We start from the raw sequence: 27872 nt of genomic DNA, 5'->3' as shown, positions 1-27872 counted from the left end.
CTAGATAAAAAGGTCTTGCTCTTGTCCTTTTGCTGAGCTTCAATCATGCAAGAAAAGGGGCTCTAAAACTAGGTACATTTTAGGAACTTGCCTTCTTAGGAAATCACACTGCAGAACTGACCAAGTTTGTCCACAGTCCTTCGCTATTGACAGTTCAGAGGAGCTCTGCTCGTTGCCAACCAAAATGCAATTCCCATCCACCACTGGTACTTCATCTTAGATTTTTACAGCTATTATATGCCTCCTCTGTGCCCTCCTGGATTCATAAATGGACAGAGGCACACACAAACTGATTCATGTTCTAACAGGTTGCAAGTAAGAGTAGCTGAAAAATATCTGTGCCGCTTTGAAAATGTAATGCTTTGCGTATAGTTTTCCCTTTTTCATACAAAAGGGTTAGAATATTAAACCTATTTTTCCTGCATGCAAATTTTCTTCTATTATTTGGAACACTGAAAATACAGAACAGCTGCTCCACTTGCACTACCATGAGTTAGACAGAATTACTCACAATGTTCAACCACTTAGTTGTTATGAACAGCAGGAAAAGAGATACATCACAAATCTAAAATTCATTTTCAAATAATTAATCATTAAAAAGAATGACCATGACTCAGCTTATTGCTCTGAATACTGTCTCTATGGGTGGTTATTTTGTTAGAAAAGAAATGAGCTGCTGCAGCACAGTAAAATTTCTCCCAGTAGTTTTATGAAACATTAGGTTGAAGGCTGTAGAAAATTAGTTTGCTCCTCTAAATCAGTGTCAGCCTTACAGGACTGTATATCTAACTGCTTTGGCAATGCAGGTCTGCCAGCCAAGCTAAGGTAAAACTCTGTTCCCCACTCTTTTCCCAGTGTGGTGTCTCAACTTCTAGATGCCATAATGCTAATTCCCACCTTCCTCCATCCCAAGTTTAACTGATGAGTACCAGGAATCAGTTGTCCTTCATGTGTCTGCTGGGTCACAGTTACTTTTATGACAGTCTAACAAGATACTCAAAAAGGACACACTGGGGTCCTGAGTAACAAATAAAAAAGAAATAAGGATCAATGCTGCTTACAGATAGGACTGTTCAGCCAGAGTAGCCGTGGAAGTGGACAGTCAGTGACGACCAGCTTGGCATTTTACATCTGTGAAGTGTTTCCAAAACACAAGCACACTTAATCCAGGTGAGCCAAGAGCACAGCTGTAGTCTACGTATGTATGACATGAAACCTTACGTCATGTTGTACTGAATGTGCCCAAATACACCCAGAAGCTGAACAGTCCTGGGCTTAGTTAGCAATGGAGTGGGTGATCATCTAAGCATTCGGGTGTTGCAACCATAAACCCGACACCTGTTGCTGAACATGGGATGAATGTCAGATGACAAAAACCAAATGGTGGGAACAAGTCTGTTCTAGTTCCTGAGCTGATGAACAGGAATAATTAAATAAATATAACAAAACAAAAATATATACAGGCTTAATGCACCTTCCACATACCACTTTGGAAAGGGTGAGGGTTTTTTTAAACAAACAAACAAAAAACCATCCCAAACCTCTTAGCCAGAAAATTTCAGTTAAAGCAGAAGGTTCTATGTGGAAGAAGAAACAAAGGATGTTCTTTTTTTCTGAAGTCTTCCTACAAAAGCCTCTAACAGAAACAATTCCAGCAGTTTAAAATATTGACATTTAAAAGGTAACCTCCAAATAGTCTTCCCTATTGCCAATTGAAATATCTGGGAGGAAAGCCGTGTTCTACTCTCATATGCTTCTCTGGTATTACAGAAGTCAAGTTATTTACTCCTCCAGTAAACCTCTGAAGACCATTAAATCTTGCAGACTTTTTAGCCTTCAAAGATGCATCTCTATTTTTTTTCTAAGCAGCAGTGAGTCAAAGAAATACTGAAATTCCTTCCAGCTGCCAGAAGAAATAAAAAAAGGGAATTTATACTGCAAATAACATACAAGACCCAGGTAAAAAAGGTACAAAGTACTGAATCCCAGTGCTTTACTCCAAAGCTTTCCTAACATGAATGCTTGTGATCACGTTAATAACACACAAACCAATGGACCAAAATTTTTACACCACAGGAGCCTAGGAGAGCATCACTGCATTTGCCATGTTCTTACACTGCTGCCGAGCTGTACCTTCCTCTGGCCACACTGCTGTGGAGAGAACATAAAGCCAAACGGGCACCTTAGGTATGGCCACCTCCTTACACAGCACGTGGCTTGAGATACGCAAGTGAAATTTCTGCCCCACATTCAAGTGCCCAGGATCTATCAGGTAGTCAGGAACAAATCCTGACAGACTACCTGCACTCTGTGAACTAAGTGGCTTCATTTAAGTAAGTATTAAACACACAGACATGACAGTTCAAGAGCAATCTAGTAGCCCACCAGGCTGTCTATTTACAACATTTTCTTCTGACATTATCATATTCAATAAGTGATTAAGTAAGGATATGTAAAATTCAGCTGTCTTCAAAAAATAAAAACCATTCAGTTGCAAAGAAGATAGTTGCATCATTTGGACTCTACAATAATTGCAAACAGCCTCTAAAAATCTGCAACACTTGAATCTATTTGAGGGTACACTGTCCATTTTATTAGAACTTTAATAGTCTTGACAGATGTTTGCAAGACACCTCGCCTGCAATATATTCATATTTAATTAAGATGACAAGGAGGAAAACAAGATGGAAAAGACTAGAGGTCATTAGAATCCATTTTTTAAATAAAAGAATGTACATAGGAGGTTTTTTCTCCTATGGGCTTATTTGCATTTTACTTCCTACTTGCTTTGCCAGTAGAGCTGAGTCTTGACCTCCCATGCAGCTGCACTGCCAGTCCTCTGCTAACTGTTAATTGTGCTGTCTTACAAGACTTCTACCATTTGCATAGAGACAAGAATGACATCAGGAAGTTAATTTTCATTCCACAGCAGGATCTGAACTCCACCCTACAAGGGTGAAAGGTGTCTGAGTCAACCCATTACATTTCTCCTGTCTCTTGACATCTCTTTAATTTCGCATTTTAAAAGATGTTCCTAATTATGTCTTTTGGGATTTGAACCAAAATTTTCCTTATAACAAAATCAAATCACATTTCTTTTGACAGTCCAAGCATATATGGTAACAAACCTTGTCAATGGGTTCTGCTGTCAAAACACAGAACCTTTAACTAGTCTCAAATCTTAGAGTATGCAACTGTTGATTATTGCACGCAGTAGAGGAAAAGCTGTTGGGCAACTCACACTAACATTATTTATAAAGTAAATAGAGCTAAAGTACTTAACAACTACAAAGACATCTTTTTTAGATGACCTGTGAGCACAGAAAAGAATAGAGTGCTTGCATATATGAGTGACACATTATGAACTAGAATAAAAATGCACAGAACCCCACAGGACCAGGTGAGGAGCTGTGGAGGCTGGTGACATCTACAAGTGGGTAGATAAAAGGTACAAGTGGAAAATGACCAAATTTCCAGTAGCAACTAGAGATATTACATGACATGTCTACTGTGGTGAGCAATGCTCTGTGGACCATTCAGCTACTATATCTCCTGACCATTTCCAATATGAATGTTATGCAGATCTCCAACTAATGGAGAAAGAACAGGCAGAAGAATTTAGTAACAGTGTTCCCTAAAACTTAGAAAAAGAGCTGCTTGGGCTTTACAAGGCAGCTAGCTGGGAGAACAGATGGTATCTGGCCATTCACCAATTCCAAGGCAGGTCTCAAGTATTTCATTAATGCTGAATTGGAAAGCAACTTTGTATGAATGTGTTTCTTCCTTTGTTCTTTGCCCTGGAACGCCAGCTGAATCATTTTAATTTTCATTTATTTATTTTCTGGAAGAAAAAGGAAGCAAAGATCCAACAAGAATTCTGCATGGAAGAGTGTCCAAGTTTTAGACTGAGAATATATTGGATGAAATTTTGACTATAATTAAAATGGTCATAAAAATATAGCGATAAAACCTCTGCTTTAAAGTAGAAATACTCAGAATGTGCCACATATCATCATTTAGAGAATTTTAATCTACAAGGTGCCTGGAAATAAATGTAACAACACAGTGCATGAAGTGAAAACAGCTTACTTGATTCAAACTCAACCTTACCTGTTCCTGTTCCAGTTGGATCACCTCCTTGGATCTGCAGAGTTAAAATTAAATCAATAAGTTACATATATATCTGTGTGAAAGACATCAAATACAAGCCATGAAAGCCAATTCTGCTCAATTTTCTTCTTTCTATATTGTCATGTTGACAAGTGAGCAACAAGGAAACCATTACTACTTATTTGGAGCTTCTTTTATCAGCTGGCTGTCATCTCCTACATTACGTATCCAAGAGCAGAACGACAGTTTTATAAAAATAATAGGTCTCTTGTGGGTAAATCAGGAAAATAAACAGTCTCAAATGGGTTAACCAGATCATCCTTTCTATTATATGCTGAGTCATAACCTGCTTTTTAACTGATGATGCATTGCTTTTGGAACTGGAAAGGCTTTGCATTTTTGCTAACAATCCTCCACAAGATGGGATGGCAAGAAATGAGGGAATATGGAATATTTTGTGTATTTCCCAGTATCTCCCTCACTATCTGCAGTAGGGAAAATCCTCATGTGAAACCAGTCTTTCAGCAACAAAATTAATCACTTCATATACATACAGAAATAATATTCTATATTCTAAAGCCAGTAGGGGGAGGGTGACATGAATAGTTTCACAGTAATAGCACACAAGCAGAATTCTAATTGTGAGTTTAACTATGCACCGAGATATATAGTGCTGTCAAAAGAAAAAAAGCTTTTTTTAGGATGACAGGATGGAATGTAACATACAGTGATGTCCACTGAAAGATGTGCTCTGCCTTCAGGATCAGGTTGTTAATTCTTCTGAAAGGAAGTTACAGGACAGCTACAATATCCTAAGCCGCCTGGACTGTATCTATGTAAATAAAGATATTTGACTACCAAAGTCAACTTTCTGGTTCACTACATGCTCTTTAACTCCTTCACAAAGAGAGCCTGGGCACCTAGTCCTGGAGCACACTCAGGAAAGGTTGATCTGACAGTATCCAAGTACCATAACCTGAAACAGAAATTCAGCTGCTTTCTAAAATTTCATCTGAATGAGATTTCAACAGGCCACAGTATTACTTATCCAAGTTAGCGTTTCCCCCTCTTTCTCTCTCTCCCTGCTTCTGTTCATTAACCACCCACCTATAGCTCGGGGAAGATAACAAGAGCCTTGCCAAGGCAATAACTCTCAAAAGTTTTGTCTGGAACACCAGCAAAAGCACTACTAAATGCAGTGATGCTCCAAATGACAGTATTAGTTCAGTATTAGAGATAGTTGTTAGTAAGAGTAGTAAGTGCAAATTTAGTAAGTTAGGACAATCCTAGTTCTGATGGTATATTTAATACACATTTATTGCAAGTTGTCATGCATGGAAGAAACTAAAACTGAATTAAGCTAAATAAATAATGAGGACATCACATATTGTGAATTACAGAAGATTTGTTCAATACTCACCACAAAATTACGAATTGATCTGTGAAAAATTGTTCCATCATAATAGTTCTTCTTGCACAATTTGATAAAGTTTTCACATGTTCGGGGTGTCTGAAAGATAAATGGAAGTTTTAACTAAGCAATACCTTTAGACAATCAAATTGGTCATTACACCGTTTACCAGAATCACTTATCATTTGTGCCTTACAAAGAAACAAACATTCAGGACTTGAAGAGGAATAAGTTTCTGTCTACAGAAAAAAAAAATGCTCTTTTAAAGTATACTGGAAAGACACACGCTGTGTTACATAAATTAAACGCAGACTTTCCAATTAGCACAAAGTGTTGAACACTAGCTCAGACAATGTGAGCTTCCAGTAGGCATAATGATGGTGAAAGCAGGTAAGGCTCAGAGACTTTCAAGTAACTTAGTTCCAGCAGTATATCATAATCCTGTTCGAAAGAGGGACTTCTAGCACTGAAAAAATTTATTTCCCAGAGTAAGAAAGAACCTGACTGCTCTGCTCCACTATTTCAAAGCTAGCACATTGAAGCTAACTAGGAGAGAAGTATTTGGTCCTCTTCAGCACTTGGAACTAAAAATGGGACTGACCCCACAAGTCACTGGGCCGTAGAAAAACAAAAAAGACAACTTGTTTTCAAGAATTAAAAAAAAAAAAAGATGCTAAATTTATTGCCAACTTCTAATTTGCCTTTACAGTGCAAATTAAAGCTACTTATTTGAATTTATGAGCCATGGCATTCCAACAGTACCTTCTGAAAAACTGTACTGTCTACCTAATTATCCTTCCACTGCAATTGTACGGATTCTCTTCTCTGCAATACTAAAATACCTTCAGATGAACAAATACAAGTTCAGAAACAGCCTGTTTTCTATACTTGGACATGTTTTCCAGCCCCACCGTGGATTACGTGCATAAATATATTCCAGTTTTACAAAAGAATACATCTAACTAATCTGAGTTGTTACAGGCCTTGAAAATATCCTTATTGTTGTATGTGTTTGCAAGTAAAGCCCCGGCATGAGTCGCAATGTCTGTAAATGCACACACACAAGACTTGAAGCCTCTTTCTGAAAGACACTGATTCATTTTGCATTGGTATGACATCATTCTTGTCTGAGAGCTGCAAAGAGACAGAGCGAGACTGAGCCATGCAACTTGAAGTGACTTAAAAGCAAAAAACATAAGCCAAGCCCGACTACAATCATTTAAGGATGAAATAATCTCTAGCTTTTTAAAAGCAGATCCACACAAGTATTCATCTGGAACCATACAGAACTTCAATTTTCTGTATTTTCTCATCTGAAACACAATTTTTCTCACCCATCTTTATTTACATTGAATGTCTCTTAATTATCCGAACAGACTCTACCTGCCATTATAAATCCTTTCTAATGATTCCTTCTCAAGTACTCTACACAGATATAGATGACAGTTGTCAGCTGGGCCATAACTGGAAAAATAAACAAATTCTAATGCAGTCTTACTCCAGCTATTATCTCAGATTTCCTATATAATTAATTACTGGGTGACAATGGTAATTGTACCATGATAGGTTTATGGTAGAATGCCACTAGGACATGTACTTTGGTAGCATCCTGAGGGCAACTTGTAAGTAAATATATTCCATAAAAATATGGAAGTTTCAAGCAATAGGAGGTTTTCCTATAGTTTCAATGTTTATAGCAAATTTGAAATTTTTTCTTTGAATTGGACATATATGCTTGAAAATAATCTTTGTACATAACCTTTCAAGTAAAACTCAACCCCTGAAGAATCATTTGTGCAGCGCATGCTGCCTTATAAGACAATATCGTAACAGCCTTGATCCTAACGTTGTGCTATTAGTTATCACTCATGAAAAATGTCAGTAAGGATAAAAATAAATTTAAAAAATTTCTTTATGAATCAGAAATGGAATCAGCAGCTTTTAGCCTAAGGCACTTTATCTCATGAGAACCAAGCACTCTTTGGAGAGAGAGACATAGTTAATAAGTTCTCTGGGGGGAATACAGCAACCTGTAATTAATTTTTCAAGAAAAATGAAATCAGGCAAAAGACTTGAGTCCCCTAGGAATACATACCAAACCATTTTAAATTTGCACAAAGTTCATAACCCAATACAGATTTCCTATTTATTTTCAAAACACGATTTGTAAAATATACATCAAAAAACCTGGCTCTAGTAATGTATTTTTTATTCAGGGCCAATGCTGACCCTTCTCTCTAAATGGATTTCTAGTTATTATACCTTTTCCCAGAAACAAGCTTTTCAAATGCAACTGCAGAAATATTTAGTATACATGCAACAATGATTTCACTGCAAGGTTTTTTTTAAATAATTGCCACCAAATTGGTTCCCATGGTCACCTCATGCATCATACAGATACATTTGGCAGGTAAACAGTTCCTCAGCAACATTACCATTACCTTTTATGGTGCTCTTTAGTAGACACAAATAAAAAGGTTTGCATTCAATCAGTAATAAACCCCAGTTTCAGTCACGCAGTTGATCCAGAATATCTGGCTCAGATTATCTGATTTATTCAAAGCAGTTAATGTTCTTGCCAAATCTCACACTGCCAAGCACATTTCAGGGACTTTTTAAAGCAGCATCCTCTCCAAAGCAGGAGAAAAAGGCTTGAGGTTTATGGGGAAGGTGTAGATCCTCAGGAATGAAGTTATGTTCTGCATTGACCATACAAACAAGGCCAGTCTTTGAAGTCTTTGTTCCAACTACAAAGACTGATGAGAAATATATATAAACAAACCTGACTTTGTTATTTGAGTGTAAGATCTTGTGGAAGATGTCAGACTCGCAGTCTTGGAATGCAAAACTGTCTACTTCTTCAGAAACTTCCTCCACACCACTTGCCTCACGCCATTTCTGAAGGAGGAGGGCATGGTCAAGGCACTTGGAAATGCAGAAGTGCAGGAGGCAATGCCGGTTTCTTGTTGCCTTGTTATTGACAATGGGCTCCAGGCTCTCTTTTTACTTCTGGCTGTTCTTGTCTCAAATTGACCTCAACAGCAGCAGCTAACTTTTCCCTCTTTATTCCTTTTATATTAAGCAGGAAATTACTTAAATTTTAATCTGCTGACAATGAATTAGACTTATATGTAAGAAAGTCAAGGGAAAAACATCACCTACTGCAATATCTTCTCAGAAGGATGCAGTGATAGTCCTAAGAAATCAAATTTAAAAACTGTAGAAGGCTTTTCTCTCCAAAGAGCATGGCAGGGCAGCACTGAGAAATCCTCCTTTTCTTCAGTCAAGTTGGCGCATGTAAGTGAATATAGTGTCTCTGTATGATGTCCTTCAACTTGAAGACACTTCTCTCTCCAAATGACAAACAGCAAGAAAAAAAAACTTATTTATAACAAAAATGAGTCTTCTGCTCCAAGTATGCTCCCTATTTATTTTGTAGATGCCAGATAACTGTCTTTCAAGTGTTGAAAATTCACACCCAAGACAAGCGGTAAAATTTTAATAAATAGTTTGAGACAGGAATCCAGAAGAATACTTATCCCAGAAGATGACACAAATGCTTTGCTTGGCTCACAGACATGTATATTTAATGGGGCAACAGCCCAATGGTTTTCTAATTATGTTTAAGTCTCCATTTAGCTAACACACTTAGCAGGTAACTCTACATGGAAATATGAGCACTCTACCAGTTACTAAGCCCAGACAAATTTCAGAATTAAAGAAAGACTGCTCCTAAGAATGACCGTGCAAACACAACAGTGACAAGAGACTGATTGTGAAATCACTAATACTGGGAAAACACTGAAGAAAGGAATATACAATTTAGAAAACAAAAGCAAAACAGAAAAAAAAACCTGATTCCTTACTATAAAGTTCTAGGAAAAATGCAGATTTTATCTTGTTCCACTTTTACGTATTAACCAAGCCAATTTTAGTCTCCTTTTTGCCAGCAAGAGTGGCTCCAAACCAGGCAAAATTCATCTCTTGCTGCATCCTGAGACCCGAGGGGTAAGACTAACCAAGCCAGGTCACTATCTGATTTCTCAGTTTGCAGGTCTCCTTTCTCATCAGTTAAAATGGGTCATTACATTTGTAAAAGTTACCTTAACTCAGAATTTGTATTGGGCAGCTGCAGAGTCAACCAGAAGTAGATTAAAAACCTGTGGCACTCCTGTTGCCAAGGTACAGGAGACGGGAAAAGAGAGGAGCTTCTGAGTCGTTGCCATGACTGCAAGGAAGAAGGCTTTACTACGTGAAGAGCTAATAATTTCAAAACGCTCCATCCCTTGAGGATCTGCATGAACCTTGAAGAGAAATTTCACACTAAGCATTCAGAAGCTGTCATTCGCATGTCTGTATAATTTCCTTGTGCCAATTCCACTTCCCTTTTCTTTCTTTTGTCTCTCTAAATTGGATGAACTGTAGTAGTTGCGCTGAACTACAGAGCCTTGATACATGTTCATTAACCCTGTTTCAAAGCAGAAATAATCTGAAATAATGAAAAGCTCATTCCTCACAAATTAAAATTGCATTCTATAGCCTTCATCTTATCACACAAATGCCAGAATCCTGCTACTAAGAGGTATGAACCAGTAATGGAAATTTCTAAAGCTTCAAACGAAGCCTGCACTTTTTTTAACACAGATCTCCTTTAAAATGCAAGGTGGGTTTTGCTTTAGTCCATTTACATAGGTTTTTTTCTTTTTTTTTTTTTTACATAGACCATTTTCACTCTTGTAATTGTTCATTCTAGCAACTCTTCTAATGCATGAGCCCATAAAGAGGTGATTTGGTAGGGTTTAATGTCAATTCTCCCCTTCCCTTTCAATCTGCAATCCTTGGAGCCTACCCATCCCACAGGAAAGAACCTGGCCTAATAAAAGCTTCACTTTATTTAGGGCTTAGTCAGAGGCAACTATAATGGAGCAGCTTGAGGAATCACCATCTATCAGATGCAAGTGTCTGTTCCCTCCACTAAGTCATGGAAAGAAACTGGACATATAAACGTTTCTAGTGCGTTTCAATGCATAATACTGTACTGGAAGGCAATTTAAGTTACCCTACTTCACTTTGCACCAATAGACCAGGAGCACCCTCCATTCGTTTCAGAGCAAGAGGGACAAGAAAATCCCAAACTCCACAAAGCCCAGTGCAAAAGCATGGAGAGAATTTCACTGCGGGAAGCCCATGACATTTCCTGCAGGAGAAACGTTTACTATAGACCCAAATATCACCCCCTGCCAGGTCCACTTTCCTGCCAACAGTTCCCCTATGTGCAAGACGGGTTGAGCCGGTGACAGGTTGTGGTGGCAAAAACCAGCTGCCTACAGTAGTTCAGTTCAAAAAAGACACAGTTCATATACGGGACACCATTCTCAAACTAGTCATACAGTCAGCAAATGTGTTTGGGTCAATTTGTGATCTATGATCAGAAGAGCACAGTTCCAGTGAGACAGCACCGGGAGAGATGAAAGCATCTGGGCATTGTGGGGTACTTGGCCAGACTCTTACTGATATTAAAAAAGAATCAGAACAAGCAAACTATGCCTCGGGTAACAGATTGCTGACTTGATAGCAAACATTTGCCTATTTTGCTACCTCAAAGCCTCGAGGTTTGCTTAGAACAAAGAGCAGAATTATTTCATTCTCATTACACAGAAACCCACTACAATTTAATTAGCTATTTAGCAAAGATACCAGCAGATAGCTAAATTTCACTTTTCAAAGGCATTTCTTCTACAGTACTGACATTCATGATGCTACCGAAAACTTTTTCAAAGTCTAAGCAAGATGCTCAGCTTAGACAAGATGCCAATAAAAAAATTACATACTCCAGTTTTATTTTTCACTTTTCTGCAAATACAGGGACAATCAATCAGTTTAGCTGAGCACAACTCAAGTTAAACAAGGCATCTAATTCACTCATCTAATTTGTCAATGTTAACTACTCCAGAGACAGTCTCATCATCCTTAGCCACAGTCACTACTTTTCCTCTTTTATTTATTGCAGTGGTAGGAAAGAAAACAATTCCCCCTCAAATATGTCAGTCACACAAGGGTTGAAGACCTTGTCAGACAGCACGGTGCAGGGCTGGGTGCTGATGCAGATGGGGCCAGCAAACACAACATAGCACCGCTAGGTACAGCCTAAATGAGGATGCAACTTTAATTGCTTAAGCAACTCCAGCAGCTGTAAAACTTCAGAGTATTGCAGGTCCCGCAGCAGGTCCCTGGCATTTCGTCAGTCTGCAAGTGACTGCACATAAATTCTACCTTTTCAGAAGATGGAACCTGTAACCACTTCCATGCTAGATAGCAAAGCTCTGGTAGCTGTCAGCCTCCCAAGGTCATCCCACTCTCTTCAGAGGAGCCAAGGTACAAATGAGAAACATGTCAGAGAAAGATGAAGAGCAGCAGCTGTGTAACTCCGAACTGCCTGCCTCATCCTCGGGTTTGGGATCACTAAGTGGCAGACACAGCTGGTATGGGATGCCTCCACTGTCAAATGTCAAAAAACAAGCGACATAATCCAGTAACAATCGATTCCCTCCCCAGATCCAGCTTGTCAGGGGAGCTGGGGAGGTAGAAAGGTCCAAATGTGCATAATGCCTTCCCAGCGATTATCCAACACCAAAGGCTGCCAGAAAACCACACAGAGACAGCCAAAGGCAGCAAGCCCCATGGTGCAGGAATAGGTTCACAGGGAGGTGGCCGAGCACCTTCCTCAACTCTATGTTGAATGTCCCATTCAGGCATGGGCAGTGAGGGACATCAGGGACTCCCACTGCCCCTTCACTGCTACAAAACAGCACCGAGGACAAGCACATGATAGCAGATAAGGCATTTCCTACTAACATCTTGCATGAAAACGTTTCTCCTTTCTCAAGCATGGGTGTTACACCCTCAAAGTTAAAAAAATTTAAAATACTAGTTTCTAGTCACTTAAGAACAACCTAGAAGTGACCTATTAATCAATATGGCTGTGCAGAGCCATTCCACTCCCAACCACAAAGAAGAGCAATAGATCTGTCTGCCATTGTAGCCCTTTGAGCAAAAAACACACCAAGAAATAACAACATCCTCTCTAACAAACATTTTTATCCAGCTGTTCTCCTATTGGAAAAGGACAGTTTTGTTTGTTTTCAGTTTCTGTTGACAAGAACTTTCAAAATTGGAAGTTGCAGCTCTTCCTACAATGACCTATTTTGATGAAAAAATATGAAATAAGCCATTTACAACCATGCCAAGACCACTGTACTTCATCCCTACAACCATATTACTGAGTGAACAGACACTGGTAAAACATCAGCCCGTTATTTGCCAGACAGCGCCATGATGACGCTGACAGAAATTGAGTAGAATGGACGTTTAAGTCAGAAGGAAAATGAGAGGTTCAGGAAGACTGGGGAACCTCATCGTGCTAGAAGTCAAAGGATTTTTTTCAGCAACTCACTTCTTTCCCACTGGAAATGGATAAGAAGTTTACAGGCTTCTGATCTTCAGAACAGTCCCTCACACAAAGAGAGAGACGATTTCAAAGAAGAGGGGCTGGATCACACATTTATAGATCACAGGCATATTTAACAGGTCAGAGGGCCTCAAAAGATTAAAACATCAGTGTTTGTAGAATAATGGCTTCTTCAGATAGTTATGCCAAGACACCATCATTAAACAGCGTTTGCCAGGTCCTAAAACCTCAAAAAGCATTTGTGGAGTGCTGGATGGAGCTTTGAAATCCACCTCACATTCTTCTTTGTTATGCCAACTTGCCCTTAAACCTTAAAGTATTAAACCTGAGAGAGACAGGCGAATTTACAAAAACTGCCATGGCAGTTACGGATTAGTATTCAATTACTGCTATCAGCATGTATTTAACCAGCAGATCATTATCCCAGAGTGACCACTTGTATGAGGAGAACTCACAAAGGAAAGAAGGGAGATAGTACACCAAACCACCTGTTCATCACTTTGACAGGGTCTTCTGGAGTGTTAAATTTTTATATATCTATATTTCCATGGAACAATGGAAATAAAAAAGTACACGCACTAAACAAGAAAGCGTCAAAGCAACCTAGAGGCAAAGGCAGGAATTTTTATTCCCTTTCACAGGTGCAGAGACTAGGAGTCTGCTACTCTATCTATTCTTATGCAAGGCTGCCGATTCCAACAGGCAGCCTAGGTTATTCGAGTAGCAGCACTCCAGCAATCAGACATCTGTGATACATGTTATTGCCTGGGAATTCAAAACAATGCCCGTATTTATTGCTCATTGTGAAATAAAAAATGACATAGCCACTGATTTAAAAAAATCCATAACCTAATGACATAGCCACATCATGCAGCAAGTCTGTGGCAAAGGCACAGAATTCAGGGTTTACCAGTGCCTGGTTCTCCACTTTATGCATTACACCACATTGCTTTTCTACCTCCATATCCAAGTCAATTTGACTTTTTGCACAGGGTAAAGCCTCCACCCTGCCTTAGGAGGCTGCTCCACCACCCGCAATGTATAATGGCATCACTATAGTGACTAATACAGCAGAAGATACACAGATGATATAGACAGTTGTTCCCAGCAGCATCCTGATTAAAGGAGTTAAAAGAACTTGAGGAGACTAGAAAAAAATCACAGTAAATAAAATACAAGAAACCCAGTGACATTCATTGCCTTTCATCAGTTATTTCTTCATAATTTGTTTGATAATGCATAAGACTAGAGCTGAAATAACAACACTTGTTGGATGCTCTGGCAAGTAGATTTTTTTGTAAATTTGTTTCCAATTAGTGTATACAACAAATGTTGCCTATGCCCAGCTGAACTCAGCTTCCTGGAAAACGTCGCTAACAAATGGCCATCTCATTAGTCCCCATCAGGAGGAACATACTGTATCTGAATAAGACAACTGGGAGAAAAACAAATGGCAACAAAGAGCACTAGGCACACTGCTATGATGCAAAGAGAGAGCAGTGTACCTTTGCTCATTTGAGGCACACATTCAAAAGGGTGGAAAAAAATCTAGCTTATCTTCCAAAGTCTTTTTATTGCCTTTTCTCAGGTCAATGACTTAAACCACACATCATCTTTCTGGAATCTAAGTGAAGTTTCCTGGTGCTCTGAACAAGTGATTTCAAACACAGAAAATATCTGGATTCTAGCTGTATTTCATGCTCTCCTTCTGAATCCTGTCACAAAGTAACTGATGACTTCAATCACACTGCAGCACTGATTTCCTCCCTTGGATCAATACAAAACATTTCTTGATTAGGTTTTTGGTGCTAGGAAGAATCTCATCACTATCAATCTTATTGATTGGCACATTAAAGTACTAGTATATGAAGATCCCTAGATTTATTCTTCAACAAAGGTTTCCATGTATAGATACAGATTGAACTCCAAAAAACGCATACTGCCAGATAGCTCACAAAAAACAGGGAAAAGGAAGAACAGGACACAGAAGAGCTGTGAAGGGAGAGGGAGTAAGAACCCAAGGGGGTTACTGAAGACAAAGAGATACTGGGTAGACTTCAGAAGCTGCACAGACTGCTGAGAGTACAACTGCAAGAATATTTTGCTTAAATACAGCCCATAGGCATGAAAATACAATTGAAGTCTCAGTGCTTGATTTTGGCATTTCCTCATTTTCTATGTCTTGTCTTTGCAATTTCAATAAATGCACTGTAGCTGATCTGTGTATATGTTTGTGACCCGTATATGTGTTTATGGTTGTAAGATGTTTGCCCTATCTGCACTGAGCTACCTTATGTGCCTAACCTCAGTGTGATTCAGGAAAACCACAGTTAGAAGCACAAACTCCTTATATAGTAAAGGGAGAAAAACAAGTGCCTCCCGGAAGAACTGACTTAATAGACCTAGGATGACGACCTAAAGTGGATGTTGTGAAAACCTCCTTAAAGCAGCAAGTTTTTCCTACTTATTCTAAATATATATCTTTTTCCCCTCTAGAGTGCCAAAAGTCTGCTTAATTCACACAGATTTAATCGACACAATGAAAGAAACAGATGGCTAAGGGCCACTGTTCAAGCAGGTCTGGTTGTATAAAACAGTGCACGCTTCCAATGTGTACATGAGGAAGCAGTGTGTGTGAAGAGGAGATGAATAGGAATTCATCTGGAAAAAAGGAAACACAATGGATATCATACAGGAAGTTTATAATGGGCAATTGAGACTGGGTCCTCAGGACTGAGTGACACTGGTCACACATGTGGCCAAAAAACCCATGCTGGTAAGAATAGCTGCAGTCAGCCTGTGTTAGCCAGGAGCCAGTTTGAGAACATAAGGCAAAACAAATGATTCAGTGCAATCTGCTCATTCTGCTGCTTCCCCCAAATATTGCTGTACTAACATCCTCTGCTTTTTGCCTTATTACATAGTGTTACTATTTAAGAGTATGGAAAACACCTGTAGGGATGACAGGGACCTACAGAACTACTACCATGATAGGCTGCTGTGGTTATTCTCAAACTGTTTCCATAGATCAGTTTGAGATGTTTACATACATCTTGCTCCTTACTCGTGTGAGAGAAAGGAAAAGAATGGAAAGGTAGCAGCCTTGTCCTGTTTGCTCCTTTTTATTTCTCCCAGGCAAAAAAGGATGCATTATCCCAGTGCATCTCTGGATTTCACACCAGGCACCCCAGTTCCTAGCCAGCACTACTGTCCTTAAATTCTGTGAGGGTCACAACAAGCAGAAGTTTTACCATTTAAACCCCTATTCATATCCTTCAACTTCCTAAAACATCTACCTTCGGGCCTATAATCTCCTGAGATAAAAATCTCAGTAAACAACAGAAGGTTTGGGCTTTTTACATTGAAAACTTTTCTCCTTTTATAGCTGTGGTTGTACAAATAAATAAGCAAGCACACTAGCAAGCAGTGATGTCTGAGACATCAGTGTCACCACAACTCATCCGCCTATCATAAGTCTTGCCATGTTTATTATTTTAAGAGCCACAGATTTCCCCCAGAATCAGACTGTACTGACTATAAAAAAAAACAGTTCATTGTTTTTTAAAATGAATGTTTTCCTCTTAATGGCAAAGGGAAGACGTTTGAAAATTTGAACCTTAAAAACTGAGATAGCAGGAAGTAAAAAACATATTCTAAGGTTTTCATTTAGGTTTGTTCTGTAAATCTTAGGATTTAGAAGCAAATCTAACCATTTTTGGGAATCTTAACTACATGTACTCAGGCTGACAGACTGCTCTCAGTTTCACTAAACTTCTTTTCCTGTTTCTGCCAGTAACCTGTTGTGTGACCTTGGGTTATTCTCTCTTCTCTGTGCACTTCCTTCTTTTTTCTCTCTACCTTCCTTGTAATTGTTTGGGTCACTATAATCCTGACCCTTTGAAGCTCTAAACATGTACCTTGACACATTTTAAGTAGTCCACTAAAATGTATGCCACGACTCACAGAGAACATTTATACATATAGTAGAATACATAAAATAATATACATACATTTTACAATGGAGTTTTGTGTACGTATGAAAACACACTAAAACAACTGAAAGCTAGTTATTTATCTGTATCTACTACAACTATACACTAGTCCTTTCTTTGGACATTTCCATTACCAACTTCTATTCTGTTTGTTATCTAGACAGATTCATCTTACAGGGCACACAGTACCATATCACAGTGCAGCTCCAAGTTTAGGTCTCCCTTATTAGTGTGAAGTCGCACATAGCCCTTCTTCTTCACGTATTTGTATCTTACAACATCTTCTTCAATAGCAGCTGTATCAAAGCAAAAGACAATAATTAGCTCTTTGGAAGCTTACTCATTGATCTTTATAAATCATCAGAAAACAAATCGCTAGATTCTACTGTCTGATCTCTTCCCCTGGGATACCGAGTCTTCAGGGATTATACTTTGCAATTCTTCTATGATAACCTCACATTAATCTCTGTGCAAAACACTTTCCATTATAGAAAACCACCAACTCCTTGAGAGCCAACAATATCATCTATATTTTTAAGTCACAGAAGCATTCAATATTATAAACTATAATTTTCAAGTAACATCTACCAATCATGAACGTTACTTTGAAACCAAATTGTTTCTTGTCAAACTTGGAAGTCAAGCAGGTAGCATCAGTCAACCGCAAATTGCAGACATATGAGGACCTACCCAGTTCTGAAAACAAATAAAGCTGTTGCTGGAAACATTACTGGAAAGTCAAACCAAAGGATCAATCTAGGATGCTTCCACTTCCATTTTGTCAAAACATCCAGTTAGTCAGATATTTTCAACAGTCAAAGAGTCACCTGCAAATCACTGTAATCCACCACGTAAAGGAGCTGAACTTGGTAAACGTAATTTTAGCAATGTATTCAATCTTTGCCTAAGTGTGTGACATACTTCTAAATTTTAGTGCCAAAACCCAAACCTTTTCCTTCAACTGGGAACACTAATTGCTCAGCTATTTAATCAATATTCACATCAAATAAATTCTATACATTTGTGTTTAGGCTGGAGAATGAAAGGAAAACTTTCTTGTACTAAAATGCATTTTTGTGTAACCCTGAAAAGCAGTAAATCAAAAGTTATCACCACAAAATTTGCTGTCATTCTAACCAATACCGGGTCAGGCTAAAAAGGTGGTAAAGATTTGGTATGCTATTTGAGGAGAGATTATACTTCATTCCTAACTTACATAAGTGGATATCCTATTTTGTGGTCCCTGGGCACAGAAAATACCTCATTCATTTCAGTTCAACATAAGTAACTGCCATTCAAAGCCGAAGTTAATTCATAATTGCTCCACTATTTTCAGAATGAGCTCAGTGGAAAGTAATGATATATCTGCTCAGGGAATACATTTCCATGGCATCAGTACTGACCAATTAACAATGCATTCCTTCAGTCCTCATAAACATATGTGTGCTAGGGAGCACACTTTAAAACTGGAAAGTAAATAAACAGTTTGTAGCTAGGTAGTTCTGGTACCTGCTTCGTGGGTAGTTTCAGGCACCATTGCAGTGGACGTGAAGGAAGCACTTACTGCTCCAGTGGAATAGTGAGCCTGTTTGCAGAGGAAAAAGCAAGACAAAAGGACATTAGATCTTAGAATTTTTCTACTAAAAATACTATATAAGCACTAGAAACACACAGATGTCATCCTTCTGAAGGCAGACTTTCCGCTCTAGCTCCTATACAAAGAAACAAACGCATGATGCAGCGATAATTCTCCATCTGTTACCCATAACATTTGCTCTGATGAAACGCTAGTTAAGGCTGCCCATGCGATGAACTGAAGGGGCTTATTGCATCCACTACAGTTTAATACATCATTATGCAAAGACTCTATTATGAGAATTTATTTGTATGTCCACAGGTAGAGATATGAAAGGAGTACTGCCGGCAAGATATCTGTAAAATTCTCCAATGTTAAGTGGAAGGAAAATCCAGTGAACCAGAGAGATACTGCAGAGGAAAGCAACCCCCCCAACACACATGGCCTTTCTGTGTGCAGAGGCACTGTCCCATGGTTCCCAATGTCTACTTCGAGCCTTGTAATTCTCCTGCAGAAAGGAAATGTGAACGTCACATATGGATTTTGTAGTAAATTACAAAGATCTCATAAACCCAGAGATATGTTTAGCAGCTCTAGGGCAATGCCTGTAAACAATACAGGTCCGGCCAATGCTCTGTCCGTAAGGTTACGCTGCATCCTGTGCAAGTTTATAGTTATGACCATCCACATCATTAGCTGGCAATCTGACTCTCCAACATGTGCAGAGCTCATTGTTGTCTCTCAACTCTTTTTTTCTCCCTACATCTTTTGTTTTCTTATAACACTATGATGCCCTGAAAAAGGGGTAAATGTGATCCCGCTCCTTCGTCACATACACTCCCTAATCTGTCACTTAGCCTCCTCATTAAAAGCCATATGCTTTGCTATTCATTTTCGTGTAAGTGTAATCAAAGCACAAAGACACAGACACCCCAAAATTATTAAAGGAAAGAAGAATACTCTGTTTTGCCTGTTCCAAACACCCTTTGATGTAGGAAATCTAGATACAGCTGAATTATTTCTCTTGACAATCACGAACACACAGCAATATGCACCTGGAAGAATATCCTTTAAAATATTCCATTAAAAATCCTGCATTCCAGCAGAAAAAAATGGAGAAGGAGCTGTGGATTATTTACTTATTTGCCCACACGAGAAATTATTCACTTGCACTGTTCTTAAGGTGTGTTCTCTCTGCCAGTAACTGCAGGAAGCAATGATAAACAAATTCAAAGCAAGAGATTACAACCTGGGAAAAAAGGTTCTGCCAGCATATACATCATAACCACATCACAAAGATTCTTCCTTCTTATTGTGCTCCATTCCTAAAATGTTGAGATTCATTTACAATGATTTAATAAAGAGAAACTCACTGACACATACAATGTATTTCTAAGGAATCCCAATATAATTCTCATATTCTCATCTATGACAAATTTCCATGTAACTGAAAACAGGAGTAGTAGTGTCTGTTTATACTGCAATATGGCCTCTAAGCTGAAAAACATCTATTCCCATTCTTGAAGAAGTCAATCAGTGCCAAACTACAAATTTAGTCAACTTACTGCATTCAGCTTATCCACTTTCTTCTTTTCAGGCGCCTTCATAGTAGCTGCTAGAATATCATCGCCTTTGAATTCCTTATAAAGCTCCAGTAAAGTCTCTCGCGTCTCTGTATTTGTATTTTTCAAGTAGTAAGATGGATCTAATTTTGCTTTTTCTTCATCTAGATAAGACAAAGTTAAATCTTTCAGAGTTAAAAGAAAAATTCTATTTTGTTCTCCTTCAGTTTATTACATATGTAGTTACACAAAAATCTTCCAGATACTATTTCTACCTTTTTTTTAAAATAAAAAGGTCTAGTAACTATATTTATTCCTGCAGGAACAGTAACAAATAGCAATGTGTAACACTAATGACAGTATGACTTGAAACATAGCACAATAAATGCCAATATGATGAAGTATAACAAAAGAAAAAACCAACTTCAAATCAACTACTGCAAAAATTTCTTTGAAACAACTAGTTCATGCAAGTCTTGTAAAATTTTCATAGAACAATAAAGACAAGATACATTTGGGTACAATATAAACTTCGGTCTTTTGTCTCCTCACTGAATGGCCAGGTCTGTGATGCAAAAATTGCAAGATCAGATCTTTAATGTGATACCAGGGTGGGGAGGCTAGTGGACCAGACTGTTGAATTTGATTACTTTTTTTTGGTATGGCTATTATTTGCTGGATATTAAATATGCCATCTCTGAGACAATACCCACTGATTTTTAGCGGGTAAATAGAGAGATGCTTGCAGAACTAGTAGCTTTGAAAAAAAAAAACCACACAACACAACAGATGGGCATAGTAAGACCCACAAAAACACATCATGCTTAGAATCAGCAATTAGACATCATTAGAAACAGTTCTAGAGGAAATCACAAGGGCAAAGAGAGAATTTTTTTCCTTCAGCAATTTAATATTAGCAGATATTACAAAGCATTTAGCTATCTAAAATCACAAAAGAATTGAGAAGGAAATTTATTAGATATCTAGAAAGAAAAAAAGTATGGTATTTTAATTATTAAAATAATTTTGGGACTATTTTAGAAAAATATGTATCAATCTTTAACTTGGAAGATGTCCATTATTATCCAGACAGAAGGATGGGCAATACATTGTTGATACACATGAAAGACAGCCTGGCAGACAGGAGCAGATAGGTAAGAGAAGATGTAGGTTTCCTTGTCTTGGTTCTCGCACAAGGCTAACAGAGCTTTTGGCAAATTATTTTTCCTCTCCTTCTCACCTCTCTCTCATCTACTTACTCTTAAAGGATATGTAAAACTTTCTGTGTTTGCACAGCACTCAACAGAGACAGTTAATAATTTCTCAAAGAATCATGTCTTTGCTTCAAAATCTGTTAACACCTTTTGATGTAAAAAGTACAGTTTCAACAAGTTATTCATGTTTCCAAGAAGCTTTCAAAGTTACCACTGGCCGCTGAGGGATGTCCATCCAGAAAACAAGTGTCAATTCCATAACATCATCTTTAGAATTTGCATATTTGGGTTGGTGTTTTCTCAGCCTACCTTCAATTCATCCTTACCTGGATCAATTACTTTTATGTTGTTCTTAACATGAAAGAAGTTTGAGACATTGAACTTATCCAGGTTTGTTGGATCCTGAAAATAATAATTAAAAAAACAAACGTCAGAGAGCTTGGTAGGCAGCCACTCCATGCAACAGACTAGTTTGAAGGGCAGACACCACCATATAAAATGAATGGGGAGAGACAGAATAACCTCCATACTGCTCAAACCACAGAAAGATGAAAAAAAATGTAAAGCAATCAACCCCAACTGACATCAGCAATGAGCCTGTGTTCACAGTAGGCTCCTTAAGAATCTGGAATTTAGTCCCAAAGATAATAATACACATATTTTGCCTACAGAAGTTACTAACAGAATTAAGCTGAGTCTACCCTATCCTAGTGAGAAGAAAGAACAAGGAGCTGCAATCCCTTGATTCTTCCCTTCATTCTGTGGTTTGGTCTAAGATCTATCCAAATTCACATTAGCTATCTCCTTCTATTTATAAAAGTGTGCCTGATTTGCACGTGCTCTGTGAACTTTTGTAATGCATTTCAAAATACAAATAAACCTCAGAGGAAGTCTTTGCAGTCAGAACTGGTTTAACTGTTTATTTTTTTACTAGTGAAATCTGTGCTTACAGAATTATGTTTAAAAATAAAAAGTAATCATTAAAAAAGCAACAAAAAGTGCTATTATGAAACCTCTATTGAGTGACCACTCAAGGAAACAGCAAAATACACAGTCCATTAACTGTGAGCCTTTATACTATCTCTAGGAAACTTTCTGTATAACTTTGACCTTTTATTAGGGAGAGCGAGACAAGGAATGCCTACTGGTGATCTAGGTTACATTATACTATTATTAAACAGTCCTTAATCCTCTTCTTACAATGACTTCAAGGTTTTCTCCTCAAGCTGCTCTGCAGCACAGAAAGGTCAAAACATCAGCCCAGCACAGGCAGTCATTTCTGGAAATTCTAACTTACAGAAAACTTACAGAAAATTCAAAATCTAAAATACCAAAATATCTTTATAATATGAAATAGTTTCAAATTCAGGATAAAAATAATGCAACACATTATGCAAAGAACTATGACACTGACATGAATAGTGTTATGTCATATAAATTTAACAAAGCTTCTCAGACCACCACTATTAGTAAGAAGTTCCGACAATTCCATCTCTGCTAAAAGTAATGATTAATACAGGCAGAGTTCATAGCTCCATCACTTATTAAATGATCTAATTATGCCTTTTATTAATCCCTGAAATGGTATGCTTCCACCAAAGACTGCATTTTTAGTTTTACTGCTGGTAGTAAAACCAAAACACATTTATGAAATCAAGCTGTGTGATTCTGCACTCTGATGATGACCTGCAGTCCCCCTTCCCAACCACTATATAATCATCTTCTACTGTTTCCTGCCCCACTATACCCCTTCAATAGACCTTCATCAAGACATGGACTGCCAAAAAAAAAAGATATTTTATCTTTAAGATCTTGCATTAGAAACAGATAATCTTTAAATAAAACTACTGAAGAACAGGAAATTTGAAACTGTTTTTTAACCATTTTTGTATCCTCTGACACCAGCACTCAAGTGTATTTATTATTTACTACCTCACATGCATATTTATGTATATATGAATAGAGATAATCTCAGCCTTGCTCTCTGACAGTCAACAAGATGCATGGAGAAAATCTGGAGAAAGGGCTCAGTGTGTTTCCAGAAGACACAGGTTGCCTGCCTCCTCCCAAATGCTCTTCAGTAATCATGAGCTGCAGCTTTCCCAGACAGAAATCATCGCCTTGCACATAAACGTACCACCTCAAAAGGTGAAGGAAGTAAGACTGCTTACCCTTTCCAGGAAAGGAAAAAAATAATCAGTGTATTAATATTAATAGGGGCAAATGGGTTTACAGCAATCCACATGTCTGCTGTTCATGGCAAAGCTGAAGAGCAAGGCTCCTGAAATCAACTTTTCATGGAGAGGAGGGAGGGCAGGAGACAGCAGTAAAGATGAACCAGAAAACACCTTCACTGTATTCCTCTCAATAAAGCTTCCTGAGTTACTGATTTACTGATTGTTTAAAAATAAGTAAAAGGATATCACAACTGCCAGTGCCTTATCAAACCAAGTGTTTTGTGCTCAGTTACCATGAATCAGATTAGTTCAAACTGTTGCACAGCCACAGTTCACTCAAACGTTTACCTGGCTTAACCAGCCTAATTGCAGGCATTGAGCAACTCCAGGGAAAAATGTTCACAGTCTCCTTCCCTGCAAGGGACTTCTCAGGGCTCTCCATATTGCTGCTAACCTCCCCATAGGCAACACATCCCTTACGGTATGAAGGACAGCAGAGGCCATGGGGCAGCTCCCTCTCCCTGCAGACCACTGTCGTCCATTTGCTTTCTGAGAGACTCAAGAAAACCCCAAACCCCAGAACCGAGACCAAGGTCCTCCGCACAAGGTCCTTCATCCCATTCAGGTGGGCCATTTGTTCAAACTGACGAAGGTTTGATTTACAGTGTTGTCCCTTGTGTTCCTGATTCTGCAAAGCAGGAGTCTCACCACGCATCAAGAAGGCAAACCACCCACATGCCTACTCCAAAACCAGTTTCCCTCTGCCAGTGAAAAAAACTGTCAAAAATGGTTCCTCAAGTTGAAATTTAAGTGTCATCTTACACTGGACACCTAGGACAAGTGGTTGACGTATTGATTCCTCCCTCTAAAATACAGCATCACGATACACTAGGAGAAGTTTGATTAGAATTAGACAAATGCACATACTAAGTGTGACAGTACTGCAGTAAATATTAAGTTAAACACAAGACACCATTTGCTTCTACTGTCCCCAAGAGCAGAAACACATCTGACCAGTCCAATGTGTGCTGCAGAAGACACAAACCATTTCCTTACTGATGGTACTGAGACCTACAACACAAGATACACATTTTTTAAAGGCAGGTCTATGTAAATTTTAAAAGTGCACATAGTCTTTAGACATATCACTTCAGGAAGAAAACTGTATAAACACTAATAATTAGCCTGCCAAGTTCCTCTCATTGCATCCATGACAGTTACTAGGCACAGAATCAGAGAAGCCCAACCATGACACCACAGGGACAGGCAGACGCACATACCCACATCGTCAGAGCCTTAAGCTCTAATGAATTAATGGCCGCTCCTGGTCAGAGAAAGGTTGGTCTCATGGGGATGCTCCCCATCGTGTTAAGATTAAGGCCTAGAGCCCAAAGGTCTAAAGAAATAAGTCCTGTGTAAGTGCACAGAAACCAGAAAGGATGATGAACCATGAAGAGTAAACTGCCCTACTTTTGTTTGTCTTAGCATGTTTAAAAATATGTATTCAAATTACCATGGGCATCAGTCTCAGGGTTTTTCTTATTAAGGTTACAAACCATAAACTTTAGTTCAGCAAATTACTAGCACAGATACAGACTTCAAAGCGTTGCAAACTATCATGACTATTAAAAATCTCATATTCGATGTTTTCCTGAAAGCTGAGCTGTTAAAACAATCCCAAGTTTTATTCCACTTGTTTTTTTCCTTACCATTTTCTGGTTTCACCTACTTACAGAAACAGCTTAAACTCCGTTAATCTTCAGTCCCATACACACACCCCTCCCCAGAAAAGCAGGTTAAAACCAGCACAGTTTTAGACTGTGTGATTTCTTTGAGGCCTGATTCCTCTCTTACCATTTGGTTGGCCATACTGCATCACTAATTATCTTCAGGACTGTTACCTTTATCTGCCGGCCACGTCCCAACACGTCACTTCTTTGCCAGCCACTCTGCACATGCATTGGTGCAGGATTCGCCCTCAAAGAGCCCTGACCCACAACCGAGAGGAAATCTGCTCTGACCTTCTGCCACACAAAGAGCAAACAAGAAATAGCTGAGGAGTGAAAATAGCAATTAATAGCATGCAGCTCAGCCACCTCCAGCTTAGCTCATTAGTTATGCTTCCTGCCACAAATGCCAATGGTGTTTAACAGCTTGTCAGAAACCGTGTCTTGTCCATGGCTGATTAGGTTATACAGAAACAATAAAATCAACATAAGGAAGCACATAACAGTATGAGCCCTTTTTTTTCCTTTAACAGCAGCAAACCTGCTTGCATTTTACCCAGATTTTTTTTTTTTTGTCTATCTATTTCTCCCAGGAACTCCCCTCTATTTCTGTGGTGCAAAGCAGATGCACTTGTTAGCGCGCATCTATCAGGGAAGGCTCTCAGCAGGCTGCCACCAGAGGACTGTGCCCATTACCACTGGCACAACAGAGTTGAGGGGGTTTATTCCAATTCTTCCGGTAAAGAGGAACAGACCACCTCTGCCTCTGCTTTACCTGCAAGCACTGCTGTTGAGTTGAGCCCCACTTCTCACTAACTCCCCTTCCCTGCCAGCACATAGCCCAGCACTGGCTTCCAAGAGTTTCCAGAGCAGGAATAATTTCTGCTGTATCTTCACCAATTTGAGAGTCGTGGTTTCTGGTTTGCAAACAGAGACACAGTGGAGGACGAAGAATTGACAGGGGACTAAAGGGGAAATTGTTCTTAGTTCCTCTGAACGCTTCCTACCAAAGGGGATGTAAAAGCAGGTTATTGCAGCATACTTTGCTCTCTTCAGGACTCTCCCACACTTGTTGTGATGGGAAGAAGCCCACAGGACTGTCAGAGCCCACCATCGTGTCCCACAAAGCACTACCTAACCCTGTTCCTCTCCGTGCATCCTGAGCTGGGGCAGGTGCTTACTTCAGCCTGCCCACTCTTACACAAGGGAATCCAGATTATACTTATTTATGTGCTTGCTTCTAAGTTCCACACCATTCATCACACAGAGAATATTTTGCAAAATATATGACTGAAACACACACAAAATTTAAAGTAACACTAATTAATAATAATTTCTACCAGAGTGTAGACCAGATTTTGTCAAAAGGATTAAATGGTGGACAGCAGACCTTGAGATCTAACACTGAATTTCACACCCCCAGAAAAATTTACTTGAAAGGTAACTTCAAATTAGGTTAAACATTTAGACTGAAAACTAGCTGAAAACCTGTAAACCATAGGACTGAAAGAATCACCTAGTTCTGAATTGTAGTCTAATGTAAACTTCTTACATCAAAACTCTTTCAAAGCTATACTGAATCCTACCTTTAAAACAACTGCAAAGTAAAATGATGAACAGTAATGTACCAGAATTGAAAGCAGAAAAGGGAGGTAAGAACACTGCAAACACACTTTGATACCACCATTCTTCCTATTACAGATACCCTGTCCCTACAGATCTCTAAGTGCTTTACATCATACCTTACCCATTAAGTGTAACTAATAAATCTTGAAGTACTTGAGCTGTCTGTCAGCTGGTAGCACATTAATGACATTTGCAAGGGATGTTAAGTTAGGCTCAGCTGATCATCTTTCAAGGTAAAAGAATACAAGTGGGTTTAGAGTTATTAGAAACACAGACAAAATACAACAGCAATATTCTATTTCGAAGAGATAGGAACCAGTACAGTTGAGAGAAAAATTATCTGAAGTAATGACAAACTGTGAGGAGAAAGAAACTTGGAAAAAAGTTGCAAATTCTACACTTGCACTGTAGAAGATGGAAAGCTTGACTTGAGTTTGTGACAAGATCACACAGCTAAGAAAAGGAAATTTCAACTTGAGGGTAAAGAGCTAAAAAATCCAGTCATACTAAAACTGCTGGTGTCTAGGAAGGGTTTCATATGGAATAATGTCACGTGTATTTCTGTCATTATCAGCAAGATATTAAACCAGAATCCATGACATCTTTTGCCTGAATAACTACATTCCAGTTTTGGTAATGTATCTTGCACACCAGGATATGGTATTATTCTTTACCTCCTGTGCTGAGGGGCTGGATAATATCGCCATATGTTGATGAAAAATTTACGCCAGGACATTTGCATTTCAACAGGGGAAAAAAGCAATTTCTGTATATGTAAGTACAGGAAGCACTGTGGATTCCTTCACAAAGAGAAGCATGCCTAAGAGTGTTATTAACAACTAAGTTGTGACTTTGCTTTTTTTAGTTTCAGACCCAAAATAATTTGTTCTTTTTAACAAGTAAACTTAACAGCAATAGGACACAAATAACTATCAATAAAATCAAAGCAACCAGTTGAGAAGGTGCTCACCAGAAAAGATAACAGGATGGATTATGATTAGTGTTTGAA

The 27872-nt window shown here is 38.6% G+C and overlaps 1 protein-coding gene across 1 annotated transcript in view; it reads right to left on the bottom strand.

Moving 5' to 3' along the window:
• Nucleotides 1–27872, bottom strand: part of PPIL2 (peptidylprolyl isomerase (cyclophilin)-like 2) — a gene marked incomplete at its 5' end in the record, with an annotated part of 69338 nt that overhangs the window by 20002 nt on the left and 21464 nt on the right. The window contains 6 exons of the mRNA XM_009705529.1: nt 4111–4144; nt 5531–5620; nt 17171–17277; nt 18491–18566; nt 20123–20283; nt 21660–21735. Coding sequence (XP_009703831.1) covers nt 4111–4144; nt 5531–5620; nt 17171–17277; nt 18491–18566; nt 20123–20283; nt 21660–21735 — 544 coding nt within the window. The remainder of the gene's footprint in view (nt 1–4110; nt 4145–5530; nt 5621–17170; nt 17278–18490; nt 18567–20122; nt 20284–21659; nt 21736–27872) is intronic.

Source organism: Cariama cristata, unplaced genomic scaffold, assembly GCF_000690535.1.
Source record: "Cariama cristata isolate BGI_N322 unplaced genomic scaffold, ASM69053v1 scaffold3228, whole genome shotgun sequence".
In the NCBI taxonomy this organism is placed as follows: Eukaryota; Metazoa; Chordata; class Aves; order Cariamiformes; family Cariamidae; genus Cariama; species Cariama cristata.
The sequence above is the reverse complement of the archived record's forward strand: the minus strand, read 5'-3'. Positions and strand labels throughout refer to the sequence as shown.